Source organism: Lathamus discolor, chromosome 2 (genome assembly GCF_037157495.1).
Source record: "Lathamus discolor isolate bLatDis1 chromosome 2, bLatDis1.hap1, whole genome shotgun sequence".
NCBI lineage: Eukaryota > Metazoa > Chordata > Aves > Psittaciformes > Psittacidae > Lathamus > Lathamus discolor.
The window spans coordinates 19,386,687-19,411,559 of NC_088885.1; the positions used below are offsets into that span (position 1 = coordinate 19,386,687).

The window sequence follows — 24,873 nt, forward strand, 5'->3', positions numbered from 1 at the left end:
TTTGTTTGTTTTTTGACATGGACACTGCTGCTCCACATCCCATGCACAGCCTCACCAGCCAGTCCAAGTATTTCCACAAAAAAACAGAACCTCAGAATTCAACAGCGCCATGTAACTGCAAAACACCAAGGCCTCAGATGAATTTGCTAGCACTACACAGAACTTGCCCACACCTTCTGCCATGTCCATGCTAGCTAAGAACTGATGAACCTGATACTTTCTGAGACATGCAAGACTCACGGGCATGCAGAGAAAGCATCTCACAGGTGGGGAAGAGGGAGGGATGCGTCTCAGAAAGATGCTTCTCAACCTGCCTGGCCAAGGGTAACCAGAGGTTACCTTTGGACTCACAAGGAGCTCCAAGCTGTGGTACCAGGCTGGTGTGCTAAACCAGCCATTTGTTATAACTCATACAGGAACAGATCAAAACCGGGATGGGGGAAATAATCACACAGACAGGGAGGCTATTGCGCCCTGGGAACAAACTTTACCTGGCTTTTGGTTGCCGCAACCTTTGCAAACAGTGCTTGAGACACCTTAGCTCTCTTCATTTCCTGCTGAATCTCATCATAAATGGAAGCATTAATGTTCATGGAATTATTTTCTGTCTTTCCATTCCTCTCTGTGGCAATAGTAGCAGTTTTGACCTAGAAAATAAATTTTATGAGATATTTTTCATTATGAAGAAGTTATTTTCCCCTCTTTCCTTCCCCAAGTAGCTTCCCTTTCCATTTTATTCCTTTTATTCAATCTTGCTCTGATGTTCTTTCAGCTTTTCAGATATCTATCATTATAAGTTATTCGTGGTTCAGGCAACTGGGAAACAAGAAAATTCAGCATATTGTTAACAGGTGAGTGCATCTGAAATATGAGTTATCATTAACTGACCACTTTGACTTTCAACAGCATAAAACAAATTAGGTGCAAACCTGTCAAACAGTCTTGTAAGGACTGGTGAATCCTCACATGATTTCTTCATGCAAGTTAAGTGAAAATTGTAAGTGCAGCATAAAAGAACCTCTAATGAAATAAACCCCTGACAGATATATCTTGATTCATGCCTTATGTCCAGTACACTCAAATACATGATAATGCAGAAAAGTTGTGGCTTTAGATTTAACTTTAAAAAAATATTATCTTACCCGTTGGATTCTTACACTGTTTTTAAGAAAGCATTAATTTAGAATAATGAACATTTTAGCCATTCATTTATGAGATTAAGGTAGGGCTTTTTTAAACCTTAATTGCAGTTGTATTTCACTTATATACAGCAAATATTTATTCTTCTTGCAGTCCAGGTAAAAAAAAAAAAGGCAAAAAAAAAAAGCACAAAAACAAGACAGAATGATTACACTACCACATCTGTGCTGCATCTGCAGCATTAAGGAAAATAACAAAACATACATCAGTAGTGACATGATGTGCAGAAGAAAATCCTTTCCTTCAGCCTCTGGAAATGACTGAAGCGATGTTTTGACATCAAGAATCATCCCACCCGGGCTACAGAGCAGTTTCTGCAATATCAGTTGAGAGGTACAAAAAATCACCAGGTACTCAGCTTATCCTACAATATTCTCAATAGTTAAGGATAACATCTTTCTTTAGCAGCTACTCTTGCAATGCTTGCCCAAGATTAGTGGACCTAATGGACCACTAATCCTAAAGCAGACCAGAGAAAAGGAAAGATTGGATTTCTGCCAAGAACCCACAAGGTGATGATGCAAAATCAAACCTTTACATTTCAATTCAAATCTAGTAGTTCATACGGAAGCTCTTGAGAACTGCATTAGTGTAGCCATGCAGAAGTTACACGTCTAGCCTAAGTCAGTCATTCAGGCTACCTTGAAATGTAATGGACAGAGCTTGGCACTTCCAGAGGGTGATTCAGTCTACTCCAAAGTAGGTGCCTAAACCCACACTTTCGCTATCAGTTTAATCCAGTGCAAGTCAGCATCTTCCTGTGCTCTAAAGTCCCTTGAGGTTCAAAGGGAAATCATGACAACATAATTTATCTTCTAATCTGACTCTCTATGAGCTTTCATATGTCACAGGTCTCACAATATGAGTGCCAAAGGTGAGAGATGTACTTAGGCAAATCATCAGCCCATCTTTTCCTAGAAATGTCACACTCAATTTGTGTTAACTATCCTCCATAGTGCTTTCAAGATAAAATAATCTAGCCCAGGAACTCGGAGTGCACACCACTTTTGTTGAGCCTGATTTGTCTCTGAGGCTTTTCAAAAGGAGATGTGCTAACACATGCCCATTAGCTGCAAGAGACAGAACCCCAGCAAGAACAAGGCACCAACACACACCTCCACCTGCCACCTTCTGTCAGGCATTAACAACTTTCTGGTATCTGAAAACATGAGTCCTAAATAAAAAGGAAAATGAAGAGAAATCCCAGAATGTGGCATAAAGTTTATGTTGTGATTTGCTTTCACCTGAAAACAACTGGCACTTTGCAGACATGAGCTGGAGAGAGAGGTGTTACCTTTTCTGCAGTGAGATATTTTCAGGTAATGCCACAGTAAAGGATGGCCAAGCCTGGTCCAATGCCTGCTCAGAAATATTTGAGGCACTTGGCAGTGGGCAGTGTGAGAAGCAGCAAACGAACCTCCCTTCTTCCTACCGCTGAGCAGGAAACACATGCCTCACACTGAGCAAATCAGCATGTGGCCACAGGAGCAGGTGCAGCTCCTGAGTACCATGCAGTGAAATCATTTGGGAATTCCAAAATCAGTGGCAATTTTATAACCTTTAAAGTAAAAGATAACTGGCAAGCATTGGTGATGTTAAATATACAACTGGAAACAGCCTTCTCTGCTTGCTTGCAAAAACCAGGCTAAGATAAACTACAAAATGAAAATGAGAAGGTTTTGTCAACACACCTTCTTGGACCTCACGTTTAAATTTTGGCAAAGTTATTTCACTCATTCCCAAAGAAATATTTCTCACTTGTAACTAATCTTTCAGGGTCCTAAGGGGAAGATGAGAAGATGATGGTGTTCAGTTAGCACACACAAATCCATGGTATCTTTTCAGAAGGAAACATTTTGCTCTTGTGACCCTGATCAAAATGTCTTCTGTTAGTACATTCCCTTTTTGATTGCTACTCAGCTTCAAAAGACAAGTTTCACATTGTAGCAGTACTTCACTGACCACTTACCTGAGTTGCAAACACCCAGATAATCAAAACCAAGACTTGCACACCATGTTGGAGACATAATTTAAACTGTGTATCTTGGCCCACACTTTCCAATACCCAATTTACTACAGATATGCATTTAACCCGAAGGAATGACTAAAATCCTCATTCTGGTTGGTAAATCACATCTGTTTTTATACAGGTACAACAAACTCAACAGCATCTCATGTAGCACTGAAGTTAAACTCCTGGTGCCTTCAACTGGTATTGCATTAGGAAGAGAACAACAGAAACCACTAATACAGAATCATAGAATGGTTTGGGCTGGAAGAGACTTTTAACGATCATCTAGTTCCAACCCCCCTGCCATGGGCAGGGACACCTTCCACTATATCAGGCTGCTCAAAGCTCCATCCAGCCTGGCCTTGAACACTTCCAGGGTTGGGGCATCTGCAGCAAAAAGCCATATTAGGCCCAAAAGCTTGAAGAGAATAGAAGCCTTAAAAGTTATAAAATGATCTGTTCAGGAATCATTAAGAGTTGTTGTTCACAGCCATCCCCTCACCCTCCCCAGTTTAGATCATTGCCCAAGTATAAAAATTCTTCCCCTGCTTCTTAGTAATTTCTCTTCAAAGATCAGGCATAGACCCTGGCTGGACTAGATGGACCATTGGTTTGCTCTGGTCTGATGAATTCCATGCAATAACGCTAATTAACCTCTTGGAGAATATCCATACATAAAATTGTTTCATAATTTATACATAGCAAGCATCTAGGCTGTTGTGTTGAATTTAGAATTGAGTTCAAGACAGAGGCCGCTTGAAGCTGGGTTGAAAAAACACCCTCCTCCTCAAAAAACCCGAACAGAAAACAAAAAAGTCCTCAATGATGCAACTTCAGGACTTGGGAGAGGAGGTGGAAAAAGTATTCATTTTGGAGAGAGAAACAAAACAAAACATAATCTCTCATCTTATCCACACTTAAGCACACCACCCACACTTATAGCCACATTTTCTGTTTAGGAAAGAAACCATAGATCAGCTAATTTTTTTAACTTGATTTTGCAAACACTAACTGAACAAGGGAGCTATATTTTACAAACGTAACACACCAAGAATCAGAAAATCATTTGGCCATCTTCCTGTCACCAATCAATTTAGTCTTCGAAAAATACTTGGGAAAAAAACCCAACCCAAACACACCCATCCCCTCATGGCCAGCCCAGATACATCTCATCAAATAAGACTGATTACAGCAGCAACAAGTTCTGGATTAATTCAATTTTCCTAAACAAAGGACAGTTTTTTTTATAGAAGGGATAACCAATCTGAGGAGGTTTTCACAAACATGGAAGCTCTCTTCTTCCCCATCGAAAGTGAAACAAAAAAACCTCTTATAACACATTCTCATAAGTACTGCTTTAGCTTGGGAACAAAAATCTTCTTTAATCCTGGTTTAGCTTTTAATATTACATCGTACATTAAAATTCATAAAGTAGTTCATTCCAGGCAAAACAAACTACTTTTCAGTTCTGCTCTGCAAATAGCACAGGAGGTACAATAAATGCTATTGCTTTCAGAACAGCTTTCATCAGGACAAGGTTTACTACTCCATTATTACAGTGGCGCCTGGAAGTGCAGTTATAGTTAAGTATCAGGGTTTCCATTAACTCTCCTCCTCCATGGTGGTTTTCAAGGGGTGGTGGTGAGAGGGTTGCATTTATTATTTTGTGCATTTTTACTTTCATTAAAATGCAACTTGGCACAAAGATTATCAACCAAATTCTCAAGTAACAGTTTTGTTGGTGATGATGCATGGTGTGTGCATCTATCTGAACTCCAGGCTCTACCGTTAAGATTCACAGGAGCTCGTGTTATAGAGTTCCTTGCAATGGAGGTTCACTGGTCCTCAAACACCAGAAAAGCAGTGCCCTCCTCTAGACCAGTCTTTCAAGAGTGACATCCTGTCTCTGGGACCCAAACAGAAACTGCTTTAGCATGAAGGAAGTGCTATTTATCTGTAGTCAGAGGAAGGCCAGGGATGAAGTTTTTTGTTAATTGAGTAATCAGAACCATAACTCATGCAATATTTGTTGATACTTCTTAAAACATCCTTGTTAAAATGACATTCTGCTCTTGACATTACATGAGCTCTGTTTACAGAGAGTGATAATGACCCCCAAAAGTTAGCATAAATTTACTTTGGGGAATATTGGCTTTTTTTTTCTTCCTTCTAGCTTGGAGAAGTTAAACTGTCTCAGTGATGCAGTACCTACCTGATGGAGGTGCTAATATTTATAAACTTCAGAGCCCAAGAGCCTGACAGACAGGCTTCTGCCCCAGGAGGTAGCAAGATGAGAAATGTCCAAGGGAAAATCCTTGTGTATGCTGACTCCTTGTGCTCAGTCCACCAGCATGGAATACAGCAGCAGACTTTTACAACTCGCCCAGCTTAGGGAGCTATACATGTATCCCAAAAGCTCATGCATTAGAGGCTAATGATTTCAATTGGAAAAAAAAAAAAAGTAAGAGTTTGGTTTTTTGCTTAAGTCAGAGAGAAAGCGAGAAGTGAGGGAGACAAAGAGCTTCTTAAAGGATTTCAAAAAAGAACTGGAAACAATCCAGATATGTTAGCTCAAGTAGCAACTAGTAAGAATGCTGTAAAAATGAGATAAATTCAACACAGTTCCTTCTAACTCAGGCACCAGGGTTTATGCTTGGTGAGTTCCTACTATCGTATCAGACCTCCAAGGTCACGCTTTCTGTTTCTGCACGTAACAGTATGCAAAATTCACACAGAACAAGCCCAGCTGCTAAATGGTTAAGTCTGCTCTACTGTCTGGCCACCAGTTGGCAACACAAAAATGCAAAATAGATCCTTTTCAGGATGTTTATTTTCACATCCTTCCGAAACTGATAACTTGCAATTGCAAAATAAACCTTCATGTGTGGCATATTAGCTCCCATTTTTCATGGTTTCATAGTTTAATTGTCTCAAATGTTACACTGGTCTAAAGATTTAATATTAAATATGTTGGCTCTTGCGTAAATTGTGTTGTCAGGATAAACGGTCTACTTTGTCTTTCTATAGTCATCTAAGAAGCTGACAGCTAAGTTAGAAAAATCTTATACTGCATTCCTATACAGTGAACTTTAAATAACTGCTTCTAATAAATTTAATAGCAAGAATGCTAGTAGTCTTATTTCCTTAGTATCAAATATTAAATAAACTGTGGACTTGGGGGTGGGTGGGGGGGGGTGTGTATCAGAGCAGTAGTTTGCATTAATAATTTTGCGGTATCCTAACTATAATTTATTTCTGCTACAATTTATAGTTATACTTGCCCCTGCAAAAACTAGAACAATTAAACTATTATTTCTAGCATTAAGTGTACTTATGTTACCAACACAGATACGTCAATTTTCAAACTCAGAGCTCTAAACATTCAGTAGCAGGTGGCAAGCGCTTCACATGTTTATAAGTGAGTAATTCTGGCAACATGTAAAACAGTAGCACAGAATCGCAATTCAGAGTTTTCTACATCCTCCATCCATCCGCTAGGTAAAGTAAGCATATTTTGCTGAACAAAATAGAACAACCAGAAAGATGACTGTTTTGTTCTGTAGATATCAAGTATTAGTCTATAAGGTTTCCTTGCTTTTCTTTTGAAAGGGATCAAAACTGTATGCTGTTTCCACTTTGAACTGTCACAATTAGGTTAACTATACTCCTGACTGCTCCTAAAAAAATGAAATGTAATTATGAAAAAGAGCACAGCAGAGACAGACAGATCCCCCCCCCCACCCCTAAATTTGGACTTACAGTATGTTTTGTCAGTTAAGAAAACCCCTAAGTCTCACTTTCTTTCTGACTGCCAGGGATTTATGCAGTTTAAAGTGTGAATTAAAACCAATACAAGGACTACCTCTGACTTGACATCCTTCTGGAAGGTCCTGTAATTAACTCTGTTCTTTATCTGTGAAATTGCCCAAGACCACTTGAGACAGAGTGAGACATTGCCTTGGCAGAAAGAGATAAGTTAAGAAGGAGGGTTAGCCTTTGCTCTGAATTACCTGGGCTGTGGGAGCAGGTACAGATATTAAAACAAAATCCAATGTTATTTTAAACACAGTTATCTATATTTAACTATTTCCCACTAAAGCATTACTATATAAATAGATTCTCATCCTTTATCTTGAAAAGTATCTATAGCGTATTTCACAGACTAAACTTAGTTAATGATAACAAAACTGGACCATTAATTTTAGACAGTCTGTTCTTTCTGCTAAGAATTTTTTCTCTTCTTGTGTAAAGTACTGCAGCAGGTCAAAGTGATCTGTCCTCATTTTCTTACAATTCTGTTACTCATTACGTTAGTGTGGTCCTTAGTATCCATTAGCTGAAGGAAAATTAGAAAAATAATCTTGAGGAATTTACAGCATTGAGAACAAGTATGGCAGAGAGTCATAAGCACAAGCCTAAGCCTGGTTAGTAAAAAACTGCTGTGTTTATGTACTCAAACATCACAAAACTCCCACAACCCCAAAGCCTTGCTCTGTATAGCAAATCCAGACTGCATATACACCATGATTCCCACACATATGCAGATCAGTCTGTTTTCTCCTTGCATAGGTACAATCTTGAGCCACATCAATGCAGAGTATTTCAGAAAAGACAGGTTTTTGGAGTGTTCACTGACAACCGTGTTTTTAGTTTGTAGAAAACCTACGCATTCCTACAGTAGAAATCCTACGCATTCCTACAGTTCACACCTGTATTCCTCATGTACCCTAAAATCACCATTAGAGTTTCCTTGATAGACAGAAGGACTACACCACTGAATTTCTGGATAGCACTAGACCAAACTTTATCACTGTGAGAGAATTAAACCAATAGCTCCACTACATTTTACAGAAATCAATAGGAGTTTCATTTGAACAAGTACTAAATGAAGCTTTAAAAAACATATCCATATCTTTCAAGTGTGATGGATATACCAAGTCTGTTATGTTACCCAGTTGTCAGTAGCTCAACCTGGTAAAAGTGTGCCCAGCATTTTGGGATGAAGTCTTCTTTCTCCATCCCTTTAGTTTTACCTGTTCATTTTCTGGAAGATAATTTTTAAGACAATATGATGTACTCATACTTCTGCTTTCATTCCCACTTAATTTAGTGGTCCAAATCCTTCAACATCGCTATTTGAACCTCTAACACTAAAAACAACACCTGAGAATTACAGATAAAAAAAGACAGCTAAAAGCCAGAATTTTAAATAATTAAATAAAATTAACAAAAAAACTCTGTAGGGGCCGTAATGGATAGAATTTATCTTAAAACTAGAAAATAGGTAGTAATAAACTGCTGCTATTATCCATTATACTTCTTAAATTTAATTTGCGATATGGACTGCAAATAACGATTCTTCAAGCATTAAAAACATGCCAACAGGAAAGACTTTCTTCTTTGTAAGAAAGGTATCACCCAGGAGGACAGCAGAAAAACACAAAGAGCAAATCTCAGGGACAGAGAGAGTGGTTTACTTGTGGAGGCCGGGTAGGTGGTGTGCTTATGAGAGGCGCAGGGCCCATTGCGGAGGCTGCATTCAAGCTCCTTTCCCTTTCGTCCTGGTAAATTCGATCTCGTTCAGCTTCTGGCAGCTGCAAGAAGTTCTGCATAGCCCGAAGGTTTACCAGCAAGGACTGTGAGGCAGTCTTGGGATCCTCTTCCTTTCGGAGGATTTCTGAGAGCAAGCCCTGCAGGGAGGGAAGAAAAAAAAATGCTAGAGAGTTAGCCTAGGTGAGCACCTGCAAAACTGTCCTCTCCAAAGCCACTGCTTATCCGTCCTCTTTCTTCTTTCCACTGGGCTGAGAACGAGAGCAGCAAATACACTGTTCACTCCACAGAGAAATATATTAATGGCATTTTAGGTAGCGAGAAGAGAGCCTCAATGGTACCCTTAATTTTATTAAGCATCTGTTTTACATACAACATAAATTGAATCTGCCTAATAGGTCTCCTTCTTTTTACTGGCTTAACTTGCCATGAAATCTTTCACAGTCGACAGACAATCACAAGACATTAAGAATAAGTGAAATACAGATAGTCCAGAGGCATGACACTGGGGCGTTCTCAGGCTTTCCAGACAAAACGTATAGCCAACCAAAAAAAAAAATGGCTTTGCACATTTCTAAGCAACTTAAACAGCTCTTTGAAAGGAAGTGGTATTTCACAACTAATCTGAGATGATAAACTCACAATGTTTCTACAGTACTGCTTAACTGACTCAAGTCCATGTGCTTTTACAAGTCAGTATTTGTTCTGAGAGTTTTATACTGGAGTTTAACAACAAGTTAGGAAACCCGCTGTTGAATGCTCCCTGGTCCTTCAGCCTCCTCCTCCACCATCCTCCTTCTCCCACCTCCTCTTTTCCCCAGAACAAGCCTAATTCTCACCCACCCCATTGCCTGGGCTATTCATCTGAACACCTGCCATGCAGGTCCCTTTACCTAATTCCATTCCTAATTTCCTAAATCAGCTTTTGTCCTTTGAGTACTTTCAAAGTCCAACAAGGACAGATAAAAGCAAGCACTGGGGAATAAGAGAAAAGCAGCATGCAGGGCATCTGTATAGTAATGTCAGAGATGGGCAGGCTGCAGGCAACAGCATGCCACCAGTGGCTTGTACAGACCACATCAGGTTTCCTACACAATCATTTTGTCTTGCTTCTCAGCAATGGAGCAGGCTTGGGCATCTGGGACTGTTCTTCCTCCCTCCTCTTTTCTGGTGTCCAGAAAAAGACTTAGAGGGCAAACAAATGAATTACAGACAAAAGTGGCATTTGGGTGGAGGATAAGTTCTAAAATTTTTCTTAATAATTAGTCTAATAATAAACTTACTAGCAAATATTGAAATTAAATTCTTGTCTGCCATTTTTTTTGCTACTTCTAAGCACTCAAATACACGGTTACTGCTGTTTGTCAGTCGTAGGGTTACATGACGTCCAAGAGAGGTAAAGCTGGCTGCAGAGCATAGGATGTACAGAATAGTTTAGGTTGGAAAAGACCTTTAAGATCATCAAGTCCAACCATTAATCAAGAACTGCCAAGCCCACCACTAAACCATATCTCTCAGTGCCACATTTACACATCTTTTAAATACCTCCAGTGATGGTGGCTCAACCACTTCCCTGGGCAGCGAGTTCCAACACTTGACAGCCCTTTCCATGAAGACTTTTGTCCTAATAGCCTATCTAAACCTTCCTTGGTGCAACTTGAGGCCATTTCCTCTTTTCCTATTGAAACAGTACCTTGGGAGGAGACTGACGCCCACCTTGCTACAACCTCCTTTCAGGTAGTTGTAAACACATGTGATTTCTGACTGCTACTGTGCTGAAAACAACCAGGACTAAAAAGAAGAAAGAGAAACTAAACTCAAGTGGACTGGCAGGAAAGGAGGCTCTTTACTAAGAGCCAGCCAGCCAGCCCAGTGGCAGCCACAGCAAACATCCTTGAGAAATACTTCAGCCCATAATAGAAAATATTTGCTTGTATAAGTCCTTCCCACATAGTGGGCAGCTAAAAAAAGGAGTAGAAAAGGCTGGTTTTCTTGTATAACTTTTTCCCCCTCAGTGAAATAAGTAAACAAAGAAAATAGGTTTTTGTATTTTTCCTGTATTTGTCAGTATAACTGTTGCTGCAGGACACCTCTTGGTGATTAGAAATGCCATTAAACATTCATCCCTGTCTCTTTCCCCCATCACTGCCATGAGCTGGGAGCAGAGGAGACAACACAGATGCAGAGAGAGGAGTGGAGATGAGAGAGAGGGGGGAAGGCAAGGAGAAGGTGTTTGCTTCTAGGAGCTTTGAACCTAAAGGTCAGAATATGTGAGAAAATAATATGAAACATAAGGTGCAGTACCACTCTCAGGCAAAGTCTTAAAATACAGTTTGCCTGCTTCAAATATTGCTTCCTTGCTACTGCTTCAATATTCTGAGAACAAAACTTCAGCCAAAGATTGTTGGACAAGATGTAAAATAGGAAAACCCTAGAAAGAAATCATTATCTCTCACATCCTGCGACATGCTGACATGCAGAGATTTACTGTTCATTTTACCAGGCTTGAACTGGTTTGCCAAAATACAATCTTGGTGTGATCTCCTGATATTGTACCTCAGGTTGAATAGAAGCTAAATGCTGTTTTGCAGAGAGATTATCAACACTGTTAAGCTCAGGCTCCTCACTGTCCCTCCAATGTATTATTTCCTCACTGGAAATTCATTTTCTTAAAAAGTTACCAGATCCCATTTAAAAAAAAGAAAGTTTACGTGTCACTGCAAGTATAATTCATTACTAACTGCACAAAAATGTTCAATAACAATTATTGGGGCTTTCAAAAGCTAATTATAAATTCCTTAAAAATGGAGATAAATGAAAGTGTCTGCCAATATGAACAAAAACACTGCCTGTCTGGCCCCCGGTTTGTCCCCTCTTTGAACGTAATCACTGATTCAAATAGATTTTATCAGCCTGATAGAACTTCAAAGCTCTCAGAAGACATTTGCCCGAAACATGCAGAACATCCCTGAATGCTGTTCCTCTCCTTTGCAGGGTGCTCCCATCCCATGTCCAGGTGGAAAATTATTCACAAGCTCCACCCATCAGCCTGGATCCCTGCCAAGTAAGTTATAAGCAGACACATTTATCTGTGTCGCTTAGTAGCAAGAGGAGAGCTGTCATGGTAGTGTAATAGCACCTTTTTACCTTTTATTCAATAGTGATATGGATAGTGTGCTTTTTCTTAAATTACACTACGAAGAATTATATGAATACAGTGGCAATTTCTGTTATACTTAAGCAGGCAAATTTCTCTCTACCACATAATTTACAGAACTCAAATTCAATAAAACATTACATGATGGTCCATTACTGTTATCAATTTTGAATAATCCATCTTCATTTTTCATTTTACTGGAAAATAAAGTGTGCCAAAGACAGAGTGGAAGGAAAAAAAAAAGTGCCTGAGAAGGTGGTTTGTGTAAACTTGGATTTTGTTTTAAAATTACACGGAGCCATTTATTGCATCCAAGCGTTCTCCCTCAAAATAGCAATTGCCCAGAATTAGTATTAGCACTGTCCTAAATACACGGAAGTTTTCACATACGAGAAAAGGCATCAGATCCCAGCAGCTAATATTTTAAACAAGCATGGGGGTGAAGCAGAAAAGAGGGTGAGAGAAAAGGTATATGGCAGAAACAGAGAAGTACCCAAAACCCTTGAGATTAAAAACCGTCACTGGTGGGAAGAAGAAAAATTACAATAGCCAGGCATGGCAAAAGCAGCCAAAAGCGCCCTCTCCTTTCGCAGAGATGGAGCCGAGAGGTCACGTCTGTACAGCAGCGCCTGGGTTCATGCAGCAAGTGTTATGGTTGAAAGCGTACACAGACACGGGCAGCCCTGAGTTACGGTTCCAACCACAACCATGACTAACACAATTCCTTGCTCACACAATACATACGTGTCAGCCTGCCATGAACCAGGGATAAGCTACACCTCCAAGTCAAACATCAGCCTTGCTTGTAGGAACCCAAGCTTTCCATTTCCTGACTCGTGTTTGCATTTACAAACACACAACAGAAATGTAAAGGAGTTTATTTATTTATGGCTCTGAAGATGGTTCAGCCTATGCTTCACTCCAGCTCTCTCAAAAAGAACAAACAGTAGAGAACCTTCCAGTTTGACTGCAAATCTGCAGGGGCAGGCTGAGCCTCTCTGCTGATGGGAGGCTGTGGCAGAGGCTGTTGTGGGGCACTGTGCTTTGGAGGGCTGCCCTGATGCATCAGCATCATCACCCTTGTGGCTACTTGGTGCCACCTGACCCAGTGAGTGAATTACAAATGCTATTTTCTGGCCAGCAAAGTGCAGGAAAATACTCTTTCGAAAGAGCAGAGGTGTCTGCGCTGACACCAGCTGGAGAAAATATTGCGTATTCAGTCAAACAGCAACTGAAACACAACAGATCAATTTACCAAAATTACCCTAGCTAACAGAGAGACCAATAGACACATTTGGTGAGCCACAACTGGTAGCCATGCTGGAGGTGAAACTCAGATCTGCCAGCACAAATCCTGACTCAACAAACTTTTCCATGGTGCACTACAAAGAGGGATAAGAGGATTCAATCAGCTTATTTGCAGCCAGCGAGCTGGAATCGCAACTGCTGAAGGACAAAACTTCAGACCCGTGTGCACTCTGAAGCCTTCTTAGAAGGACCACTGTAAAATTTCTTATGGGGAGGGGTGCTCCATCACCCAAATCTGCTTCTGCTTCCAGAACTGTTCTACTGTGCCTGTGTAGATGTTATTTTTCATTCAAGTCATAGCTATCTGGATTCCTCTGATTAAACTTTGCAAGGCACTCCCTGAGAACCACACAGTTTTGAAACTACAATTTTGAAATTAAGGGTAGGAGGGATGTTATACAAGAAGATAATAAGGACACCCTTTCAGTTTTACAAGGTGTGTCTGAGGGTTTTTTCTGCCTTATAAGTAGATGATAATTAGGAAAAAAACCCAAACAACAAACCACAAAACAACAACCAACCCCCCAAAAATATAAATCCCCCCAAAAGACATCCTATTTTTCAGAAGAAATTTTACCAAATTCTTTCATTTGAGCTGGGAAGAGGTACAAATATTTCTAGTAAATTTTTGCTGGTTTTGCTCCCAAATCAAAAATTCTTGAAAATCAAGGCCAAGTGTTGAACTTCCATGCTAAACTTGTGGAACCCACCCTTTCAGTCTAAAACCACCACCAAATTCTGTGTTCATGTTGTAGAGCACAAGTCTTACAACAAGAGGTGCCAACATGGTCAGTAGTTTCCACCAAAGTCCATTTTTATATTAAGTTAAACTACTCTATCATTCACTTCCTTCCTTAACTTTTACACTGAAAGCAGATCTCCCCCCTCATCCGAGACCATATCTCAACATTGGGTTTTTTTTTGTGCAGAACTCCTAACCAATTTCAGTGAGATCTTCTACCTTTAGAAACTGACGGCACGATATGGTCCTTGGATGCAGCTCAAATATGCTTATGACAGTTTCAAAAATGTCAGTGGTAAGCCTGAGTTAGCTTTTTATCTCAGAAAACGGTAGATGGATTTAAACAAGCACTTTCACTTGCTCTAGCCAAAAAGGAAAAAGAAAAAAGAGAAAGGATATTACATCAATATTAGAAAATAACATCTAAATAGCATCAGTTATCAAAGTGCTGCCCTAATTTTAATTAAACATGATGTATCCTTGAATAAGCTCTGGTGAATTCAAAAGTACAGCAAGCAGAACAAATGTACATATTTTCATGTAAGAATCACAGGTATCTCTACCTGTGTTTATACTTGGACATTAGCTGCGACTGTTGGTAAAATGAACAATTTTCAGTTTTGCAAAGGTGAAATGTGCCTACAACAAACTACTCTGGATCTCGGTGGGGCTTCACTTCATATGAAAAGCATACTGAGATATGTCTTCTCAACAATAAGGCTAATATTTTTTAGGCTCCTAGTATTTTTCCTGTTCCCTACATTTGCCACAATGCATAACATAAACTTACATAGCTATCTGCAAATATTAATTTGATTAGCTAACACAATTTGTAGGACACAGAGATACTACTCTTTGATTGAAAATTGCACAAATACGTTACATGTCTATTTCATATCTCCTCATGGGCTTTGTTTTCAACTTTCATTTTGGGGCTTCCTCACAGTTTTGGGTCACTTTGAACACATTTTACCAAGCTGGCTAACCACAACATCTGGGAGAGGCTTCAACAATATTTAATAATGAAAATAAATAAATAATAACAATAAAAAAAGTAACCAAGAATCAGTATTTGCATTAGAAATCTGGCTCTACATTTGCATTCATCACATCTCAAGAGCATCTTCTCATACTGCGCCATACAAATTCAATGTCCACTCAGAACCAATCATCCTTTTATTCAGGTAACAAATACTGTGCTCATGCACAAATGATAGGTCAAAAGCTGCATGAAAAGCTAGCTGACAAAGAAAGAACAGATTGTACTTTGGAGGGGGAAGAAAGTTGAGGGAAAACAAGATGCTTTTAGGCAAGTCTGAGAAAAAAGTAAATATTTAATAAACTATTTATTTTCTGAATTATTTGCTTAACTTTTTGTCCAAGTAAGATGGCAGCTGCAAACCACTGTGATTTGAAGCTACTATTACTAATTCAATACTTTGTATTGTCAATAGCTAAAATATTAAACACTCTATTAAACAAAATTGTATGTCATTTTTCTGTAAAAATAATAACTAAAATTGCCTGGACCTAACTTACACAAGTAATCTTTGCATGAGTTCATGTATCCCATGAAATTCTGTATGAGAGACCCAGATCTTGAAAACCTCCTCTGCTGCTAAAAGGAAAGACATACACACACATAGCTCTACAGAGAATTCACACAATGACTCTACTTTCTCTTAGCTAAAGGAGGATGTAAAAATTTTTAAGGCAATAATAATTCAAAACACTTACAAATGACATGCTGATTCAAACCTGGTACCAGTGCATTTGAAATGGAATTTTTATTATCTAAGCTATGCAGGAAGACACATCAACATTTCAAGAGAAGCCCAAATTATGATTTCTTTTACTGTATTCTATAATGGACAAATACTTGTTCCTTAGGTTTAAAAATGTGGAATCCAAAGCAATTTTACCTACATCTTTTTATAAAGTATTTTCTGTATAAAAAATATTGTATTTTATTTTCTAACAGACTTCTAAATTTTGAGATCTTATTATTTGTACTGGATATACTGACATTTCTTCCATAATTTCTGCTTGATTAAATTCCATGCAACATGGCATTAAGTTAAATTCATAGAGCAGAATAAATTATAACAGGGTTAGCTTCTAAAACAGGTGTAAAAAATAACACATTTTAGTGTTACTTATCAGCTTTGCTAGGGCTAGCTGGTTTTTTCTGCATTGAAGAGCTGAAGTATATGTTCTGACGTGGACATCAGCAATCTCAGCAACTACTGTTTTTGCAACAAACTACAAAAATACATGTAGAGTAGATGATCTAAAAATAAAGCTTTTATTTTTTAATCCTGAAAAGATGTTATTAGGACTTTCACTAAAATAAAAATAAATAAAAACAAGAATAAAAGACCATCTCCAGTATACCTGTAAAAGAAGACAGATTGTTCAGTGCATGAATGTGGTCAGTATACCTTCGCAACACAAAAGGCAATCTGTTGGGTGACTTTGTGAATGGTTCTGCATAGAGCTGTTCATTTCCTTTCCAGGGAAGATTCAGCTATTCGTAAACCATCACAACTGGAGAGGAACCAAGGTGTCTGTAAGAACAGTGGGTATTTCCACAACTAGTCACTGAAGATTTCTGTACTGTACCAACATGGGCACTGGTCCTGCAAGGAAGTGTGGCTCCTTCACAGGAGCTAAGTGACAAAGCAGAAATGAGGAGAGACTTAAATGATGATAATTACTAAACACAGAGAGAAAGAAGGGACTCTTAGATTAAAGAAAAAAAGAAAGAGAAAAAAGACGACTGACCTGAGTTCGGTTAAAAGCCACACGTGCAAATACTGCCTGTGAGATTCCTGCTCGTTTCAGTTCGTCACGGACCCACTGGTAGATTTCGGAAGACACCTCTGTGTTTGTTGAGACCTGCTGCTCCAACGGCTTGTTCATGGATCTACTGACAGGAGGAGGGTGGTTCAAGTACTGTTGGTTTAAGGACTGCTGGGCTAGAAGTCTGTTCACTGCATACTGCTGGTTCAGCAACTGGGCCATTACCAGCTGCTGATTTACCAGCTGAGGGCTAATGGGAGTAGATACAAGTCCAGGGTGCAGGTTTGGAAGCGGGGTCCGAACTGATGGCTGACTACCATGAGAAAGCTGAACAGGGGATGGAGGCTGTTCGGCTGTGTTCCCTGGGACCGGCTGCTGACCGAAGTTGACATGGTTGGCACCTTGCTGGGATAGTTCAGAAAGGCTATCCATCTCAACTACGGTGGAAAAAAAAAAATTGAAAAAGCCAACATAAGACTGAAAATCACAAACTTTATGCTCTTCCTGCTAATAAAAAAAAAAACAAATATAAAATGGCACTCAGGTTCATGCTTCCTGTACTCCAGCATAGATTAACAGGCACGTAACATCACTGTTGCAGCTATTTGCCTTCAAAATTCACCTACAAAAAATTGTACAGTGAAAATTTAAAAAAAACCTAAACCAAAAACCAAAACTACTAACCAAACAAAAAACCCAACCAACTGGTCATCATCATCACTGGGCCCTTGGAGGAACCAGCGGAACATCAGAGGCAAAACCACTCCTTTGCTTTATGTGCTGGAAACCACACAAGGCAAAGGAGTAACTTCCTGAGAGTTTTGCAAAGGCACAACGCAACTAAACCTCAGGTGTGTGGCTGCAGAGCACATCCCCACAGTGATGGATGCAAGGGACTTCAGACATGGCAATAAGCAACTAGAGAGGGGGCAAAGATCGGAAACAGGAAACCACTCCGTGTGCTGCAGAAGATGCAGGTGAAATGGTCAGTGCATCTGCGCAAAGAGTAGGGGGACAGTTACAGGAAAGCACACCCTGACTAAAGAGAAAAAGAAGCCCTTGGTGACTGGTTTTGTTCTTCCTGTGGTGTCCCCCACCACGACATCTGCAGTTACAGGCACTGGAAATCTGTACCAAGCAGGGTGGGGGTGTGGACCTCCCCATGCTCTGCTAATTTCTAGATGCTGCATCAATTGTATGGGACTGCTAGGAACTAGTATAATTTATGTAAATTACACAGATGGGCTGCTTTATCTTGCAACCATGTATGCATGGGTTTTTTCAGTGACTTGCAACATGGTTGAATTTTTTTCTTGTATTAACTCATCTGCCTTGACACACCCTCCTTTTTAATTAACAACACAGTCTTTTAAACTACAAGAGTTCTTACAGAATCCCTCTCGTGCTTGATAAGACAATATAAATGAGTCCAGGCTGATGTAAAGGACTTGCCTTTTTATCAATGTATGGCATTTTATAATTTTAAACAATCTCAGTTCTAGAGCTTTGTCAATGCTGGTCTGCAAATAGTCTTAAGAAAGCATGCTGTATTTACAAACCAAAATGCCAGTATCTTCACAAAAGTGTTAAGAGTGATTTTTTTCTTATAGTAAAACATATTTTTTAAAAAATAAAGGCAATGTTTGAGCTTTTCAACAGTAATTATGATCTTCACTAACAGTCATTCAGCGCAAGACCACACTTTCTTCCACAGGGATGAGAGCCAACAGAAGAAATCAGCACCTGGATTCCCACCCACAGCCTTGGTTCCCCCTCTGGCCTATCATGGGTAGAAATTAACAAATGAAAACCAAGCCAGTTGTTCTGCAGAGAGGTTTGGTGTCCATAGCGTGGATCAGTCCCTCAGTAGAGCATCAGCTTGTTCCTCATCCCTATGGCTTTGGGGGCAGTGCTGCCTCTCACCCCAGCATTAGGTTATGGAGGAAAACATGGAGGAAAACACACCCCTATATGTGTTTCCTATGCACTGACTTCACTGTCCCCCAAGGAATGGGTGATCAACCAGTCCTGGCAGTTCAAGTGAGGAAAACTTCGAAGAGTTGCACAACGCAGGAGCATTGCCACCATGGAGGTGGGAGAGCCTGCTGTGGAAAGGTCACCCTCCCGTGCAGGTGCTGAGCTGCCTTGCACACAGACCACAGGAAACCAAGTGAAATCTTATCACCGACGCTGGTGGTCTCGGAACAAGGGTTCGGTGTTGCACAGAAGGTACAAAGTAGATAACAGAAAGAAGCTGCCTTTTTTTCAGTAGTGAAAAGTGGAGATCAACCCAAGTGGGCCATTCGCTTGGAATAGTAATTCAAGCAATTATCACAAAAGTGATGCATTGTCTTCATTACAGCCTTAAGCTATAAAAGGCAAGGAACCCGTTTTGGTAGACGAATGATTTTGCTTCAAATACTGAAAGCCAAGTCAAGCTCAAAATTCAATTCTAATTGAGGTCCCATTTCTTCATTCTGTTGAAAACTATGGAGAAATTTTCTGACACAAAGTGTTCAAAATCATGTTAACAGGTTTAAGAAATAGTTCTAAAAATGGGAAAATACAGAAAGATAAAAGGTATTACAGAATTAATATGTCCCACTGATGGATTTTTTTCTCTCCAGTAATTTACTTGTGCTTACTACAACAAGCAAACAATTGTCACAACAACTATTTGTTTAAAATGAATTGAAATCAGGGTCCTGAAGTGAGAGAAAGATGTGAATTTACAAAATTATAGAAATTCTTGTTGGAAGGCAGTAATAGTTATAGAAACCTGTTTCTTTAAATACAGATTAGCCGGAGCAAGAAAAAAAATACATACATTAAGAAAATCAGTCCGTCACAGTTCCAGGAACAGGTTTTTAAACTATTATTCTGAGCGGTAGAAGATGTCTAGATTTACAGAATGACAGCTTTACATCTCTGGCAACCCAAGTCAAGTTTGGCTGTTTCAATAGCAAATATTTATTTAAATGAATTCTTCCACTATATATATACGTTCTACATCTACTCATCAAAAGCATCCTAAACTTATTGTGAAGGGACCTGGCTTCTTATATGAGTGTGACGGACCTCGATGTGACACATAATGGTACATATCCACCATTGCTCCAAAAATTTTTTTTTTTTTGCTTACCCATCATATCTTTTGCCTTCTTGAAATGTTTATACCACCTTCCAAATTCCTGACATTTTGCTGCTGAGACATTTGCATAGTAAGTGCTGTTCACAATGGAAGAAATCATACTCTGTGTGAAAAGGGGAGAAGAAAAAAAATATCTGTAATACAGAGCAGTACAAGTCAAAGCACAAGTTATTTCAATTGTTGAAACCATTATATTTTTAGAGTTTGAGAACCATATTGCATTTTTAATCTTATTATCCAAAGGCTTTCAAAAAACTCATTAATTGAGCATAAAACCAAACCAAGGTATATAGTAAATGGGAGGGAAAAAAACCAAAACAGATGTACTAAGGGAAGAACAAAGTTATTGACCAAGAAACATCAAACAGTGGGATGGGCACTGGATGGAAGAGGCTAATCTTGAAAGCGCATTTTGTCTATACTATTTCTGCTTTTAAATTTGATTGACCCTTCATGTACCCACACGAGGTTACAGGCATACAAATCCTACACTGACTCCAAAAATGCAAGCAATGCCTCAAGTTGCCCATGCCCATTCCCCTTGTGATACTTATTACAGGGCAGACCCCAGAAAGCCATAGGATAAAAAGTTATCTAAATCACCTATTGGTGGGATAAAACAAGGGGGGTTGTAATAGAATAAAACATGCATGCAGTAACTCATAATGAATCCAGACTTGCTTTTCCTGAACAGAGTATTTTAAGTGATTTACAGAAACAGGCTTATGAAAAGCTCTTATTGTCATGTTGTCGTGGTTTAAGCTAATTCTGTAGCTGAATATTAGCTGTAAAATAGACCAAAGGATGATAGAAATGATTTTTTTCTCAAAGGTTCTCGAGATATCAGATAGCTACAGTGAGAAATTTACCTTCTGCTCAGTTTTGACCAATTTTAAAATAGTGGAATTTACAATGCATAAAACTTTCGGTTCCAGTACATTCTTGTACAAAATCAAGTAAGACTAAGGCTTGCAAAATGATATAATGCTCCAACTTGAAAATTATATTCAGTATATCATGTATGAAAAACAAAATTAGCAAATGTATTTTCAATAGACTGAACTTGGCTACACTTTAGATTTCTATGTGGAAAGTAGTTACTTTTAGCTTAACTACAGGAATCGTCCGGCATATTGAGGAAACAATGAGAGTCAAGAAGACAAAGCCCTGACTATTATGTTTCTTCACTATTCAGCATGTAACATTTAGCTATATTTGTGCTATCATAAAATCAATGTATAGCATCAACCTTTTGTTACACAAACTGCATAACTCCTGGAAGAAAGAGTTTGGAGTAAAAATGCAATAAATATTACTGTAAGTCTTTTTTTATAAGGACAGTTCTGCTTCTGAGTAAAAGTATCTTGATTATTGATCTTAGTGAAGTTCATTATAGCCATTTTCTAACGTATTACTCAGTAACAAGCTATTTGTGGAGGCTTAGAACTGCTAGAGTGAGGCAGTATTATTTATGCCAAATGTGGATACCGTCTACTCTCCAGGCAGCTATTTTAATGTTTCTCTGAATCACCAAAATTCTTACCATTCCTTGATATTAATCTGGCATTTCTTAAATTAGCTAGAAGCCTTTTGTCAGCAGTAGGAAAGGAGAATGAAATCTTAATAGACTACAGCAGCTCTAGCCTGAATGACCTGAACCAAGCTCAGCTGAACCCAATTTCAATTTCCAGTATAATAGCAGCATCATTAATGTCTAATACTTACAAAATTATTGTTTAAGCTCTTTTACAGATTAAACCATTTTAAACATGGGCACGTGATACATATATCCTGTGGATCTGAACTGGTGAATTATATGAATGCACAGTTACTCTACATGCAAAACCTGCAGATCTGCATGTGGAAATTGGGGAGTTGCACTTGTAATGGGCCACCATCCCATATTAGTCTGTGCATATTTTGAGGATGCCACTTAGGCTTCAGGGTGGTTTTCTCTCATTTTACTTTGCCCCTTTCAGACGTCTTCTCCTGCCCAAATAACTTCAGTGAGTATGAAAACACGTATATCAATAATAATTTTAGTAAATTACCAATTACTGATGAAGATCTCTGTCTAGGATTTCCTAGTCCTCCTTTCCATGCCATTTTACAAGGAATATATGGCAATGACATGGCAGTTTGTGACATCCTCTGCTTCTTCAGGAATAAAATTAATGCAGTTACTTTATTTTACAGCCAAATTTAAGCTGGCCTGCTTAAATAACAGTGCTAGGAATTTCCCCTACTTTGACACGTGAATTTCAGGCTCTGATGGCTAATACTGGCATTTTGCTCCAGCTCTTCAAAGTAGATTAAAAAAAAAAAAAAAATAAAAATCCCACAGACATTCTCAACACATTTTAAAATGAAAATTATCCTGAATTTTCTTTGAGAACACTTCATGCAAACATTCAAGTGATATTACCTACGTTAAGAATCCTCATCAGGAGGAATCAATGATTTATTTACTAATTCACTGAAGGAAAAATTTTACAAGCCAGATAAAATATTACTACCTTGTTAACTCAGAAAATAACTTGACAACATTGAATTTCATTGTTTCTATGCTTTATTTATTGTCATCAAACTTGCAGTCACGTCAGTGCAGAGAGATGCACTTTGCTACAGAAATTCCTGTATAACTCTTATTGCTGTAGAATTTCTATCTGTTTTAATGGCAATCTACATACACGAATGGCCATTATGGTTAGGGCCTAAACCTGAAGATTAACCCTATAACTTAGGGGTCTTCAGAGATCCAGAAGAAATAGTGAACTTTTTCTTATTTCCTGGGTCATTACACAAAAGGAGCTCCCCATGTCTTGGCTTACACTTATCAATAATCAAAATGAAAATGATTGTATTTGAAGCACACCATTTTCAGGTACAACAGTACATAGGCACCCCTTATCTGTAAGGCACAGAGGCAGATGCTTTCCATGTAGAGGGATGACAAATACAAGCATATCATACGAATCTTCAAATGCATCACATTTATCATTCATAATCTGATTTTTTTTTCACACATCACAAAAAAAATTGATAGAATGTAAAACCTGGCCACAGGATTTGCACTCTTAATGTTATTTCCCAGAAGTTTATCCTTGAAAGTAAGTTGCAAGACTTCAAGATCCCAAACTTCTGTCTTTCCCCTCTCTCCATCCCTCCCCCACCCCAACCATGTCACTAGCAGTCCTGTTCTGAGAATCAGGAGATCGCATCTGAAATGGTGCCACCTTCACAGAAATCCCACTATTCTGGAATTATACCATCTGCTGCAGCCCAAGTGCTCTTTTTTTAGCCAAATAAGTTAATTATAATTAGGCATCCAACAACTGTGTGGAGGTAGGGGTAGAATTCGTTCTGAAGTTCAGATGAGGTTCACCCAGCGCAGTTTGAACCAAATCCCATTCTCTCAGGAAGATTAAATACCAGAGATTTGAAAACCAGACACCATCATTTTTCAAAGAAGTTAGGGAACTCCCTGGGGAAATATCTTCAACCTCAACCAGAACTCTTTTCATATGCCCATCAAATAAAACCTCATAAAAAGGTAGAATCAGACACCTTTTGTATTGTGCCAGATTCTAAAGCAAGGTGCATCCTGCAAGAAAGAGGAAGGACCCGAGCCTTTTTTTGCTGGCTGGTCAGTGCAGCCACCACTGCAGGTGCTACAAAGGAGGCATTTCTGAGTCACTGCCTCTAACACTGCTCTCCAACCAGGTGAAGTATTGTCCGATCATCGTTAGAAGTATACTGTTGTCCTTTTTGCAAAACAACAAAAACAATGTTAATCAGGTTAATTCAATCATCTAAACCAAAACTGTTCATGCTTTTCTGCCAAATCAACCAACCACAGCAAAATCTGTTATCAGTGATTGCTCAGCTTCCAGTCAAAAAAGCTTTTAACCCCCACAGTCCCAAAACTTCCCCTAAATAACCTTAAAATTATTTTTATATGGGCAGAATGGGGTTGTTTTCATGCCTCATGAAGGGGTAGTTGGGCTGCAGTATTTACACAGAACAAACACATGCGAACAGACTTAGCACAGAGTAACAGACACAGCAGCTTCCTAAAACAACTCGGCTGAATTAGATATTGGGGATTCCTTTGCAAATGAAACATTTCCCTCAAAAGAAGCATTGTAGCCAAAACTTATATAGGCCTTCCAGGTTGTTTAACTAGGAAAAATAATCCAAGCTTTTTCGCAACTCATTCATTGGCGTTTAAGGCTTCAAGCCTGCTTGGTGGAAGGGGCAAGGGCTGCAACAACTTATTTACACAATTATCTAAATACGATTAAACAGCTGATGGACAAATATTAAACTGGAAAATGTATAGTCATTTCAGCTTAATGTAATCCTCTTTCTGTAAACACCCAAGATGATTTTTTTTCAACCAGAACAGTCCTGACATCTCATAAGCCTAAGGGTGAATAGCAAGAGATTGTTTTTGATAGTTATAAATATTCAAAAGACATGCAGACCATCTGCTTTCATAATACAGGTAAAGCAAGACTGAAATGGTGACTGCTGTATAAAAATGGTTCTTTTAACAAAGTCTTCCTCTCCTCGAAAACTATAAAGACAGATGTCAAAAACTGTTTACACAGGGTAATCAGGAGCGTGCAAAATGTAATATTCCTTTTACACACAGTGCTTGCTAAAGACATTTTTTTTTCTTTTTCTTCCCATCTGTGTGTTGCAACACATTTCTACAAGTTAAAAACATTTTTTCAAACAGAGATCTCATGAATACCCAAAAACATGCTATCTGGTTTCTGAATGCTAATTAATTTCAACTAAGGAATCTGATTTTTTTTCTGTAGGAAGGAATGCATGCTTTTGAAATGGAGTACTTCAACAATAACAGACACTGAAAACAGAACACCCCACAAGTTTAATTTTGCACTAGTTTGACATTGGCTATTTTCACAACTGTTTTACATTCA

The 24,873-nt window shown here is 38.9% G+C and overlaps 1 protein-coding gene across 7 annotated transcripts in view; it reads right to left on the reverse strand.

Annotated features, from left to right (window-relative positions):
- SATB1 (SATB homeobox 1) overlaps positions 1 to 24,873 on the reverse strand; it is a 92,609-nt gene that overhangs the window by 26,604 nt on the left and 41,132 nt on the right. For all 7 annotated transcript variants that reach the window (XM_065666035.1, XM_065666036.1, XM_065666034.1 and 4 more), the window contains 4 exons: positions 19,913 to 20,024; positions 16,753 to 17,207; positions 8,689 to 8,901; positions 492 to 647 (listed from right to left, as the gene is read on the reverse strand). In XM_065666035.1, the coding sequence (XP_065522107.1) occupies positions 492 to 647; positions 8,689 to 8,901; positions 16,753 to 17,207; positions 19,913 to 20,024 (936 nt within the window). The remainder of the gene's footprint in view (positions 1 to 491; positions 648 to 8,688; positions 8,902 to 16,752; positions 17,208 to 19,912; positions 20,025 to 24,873) is intronic.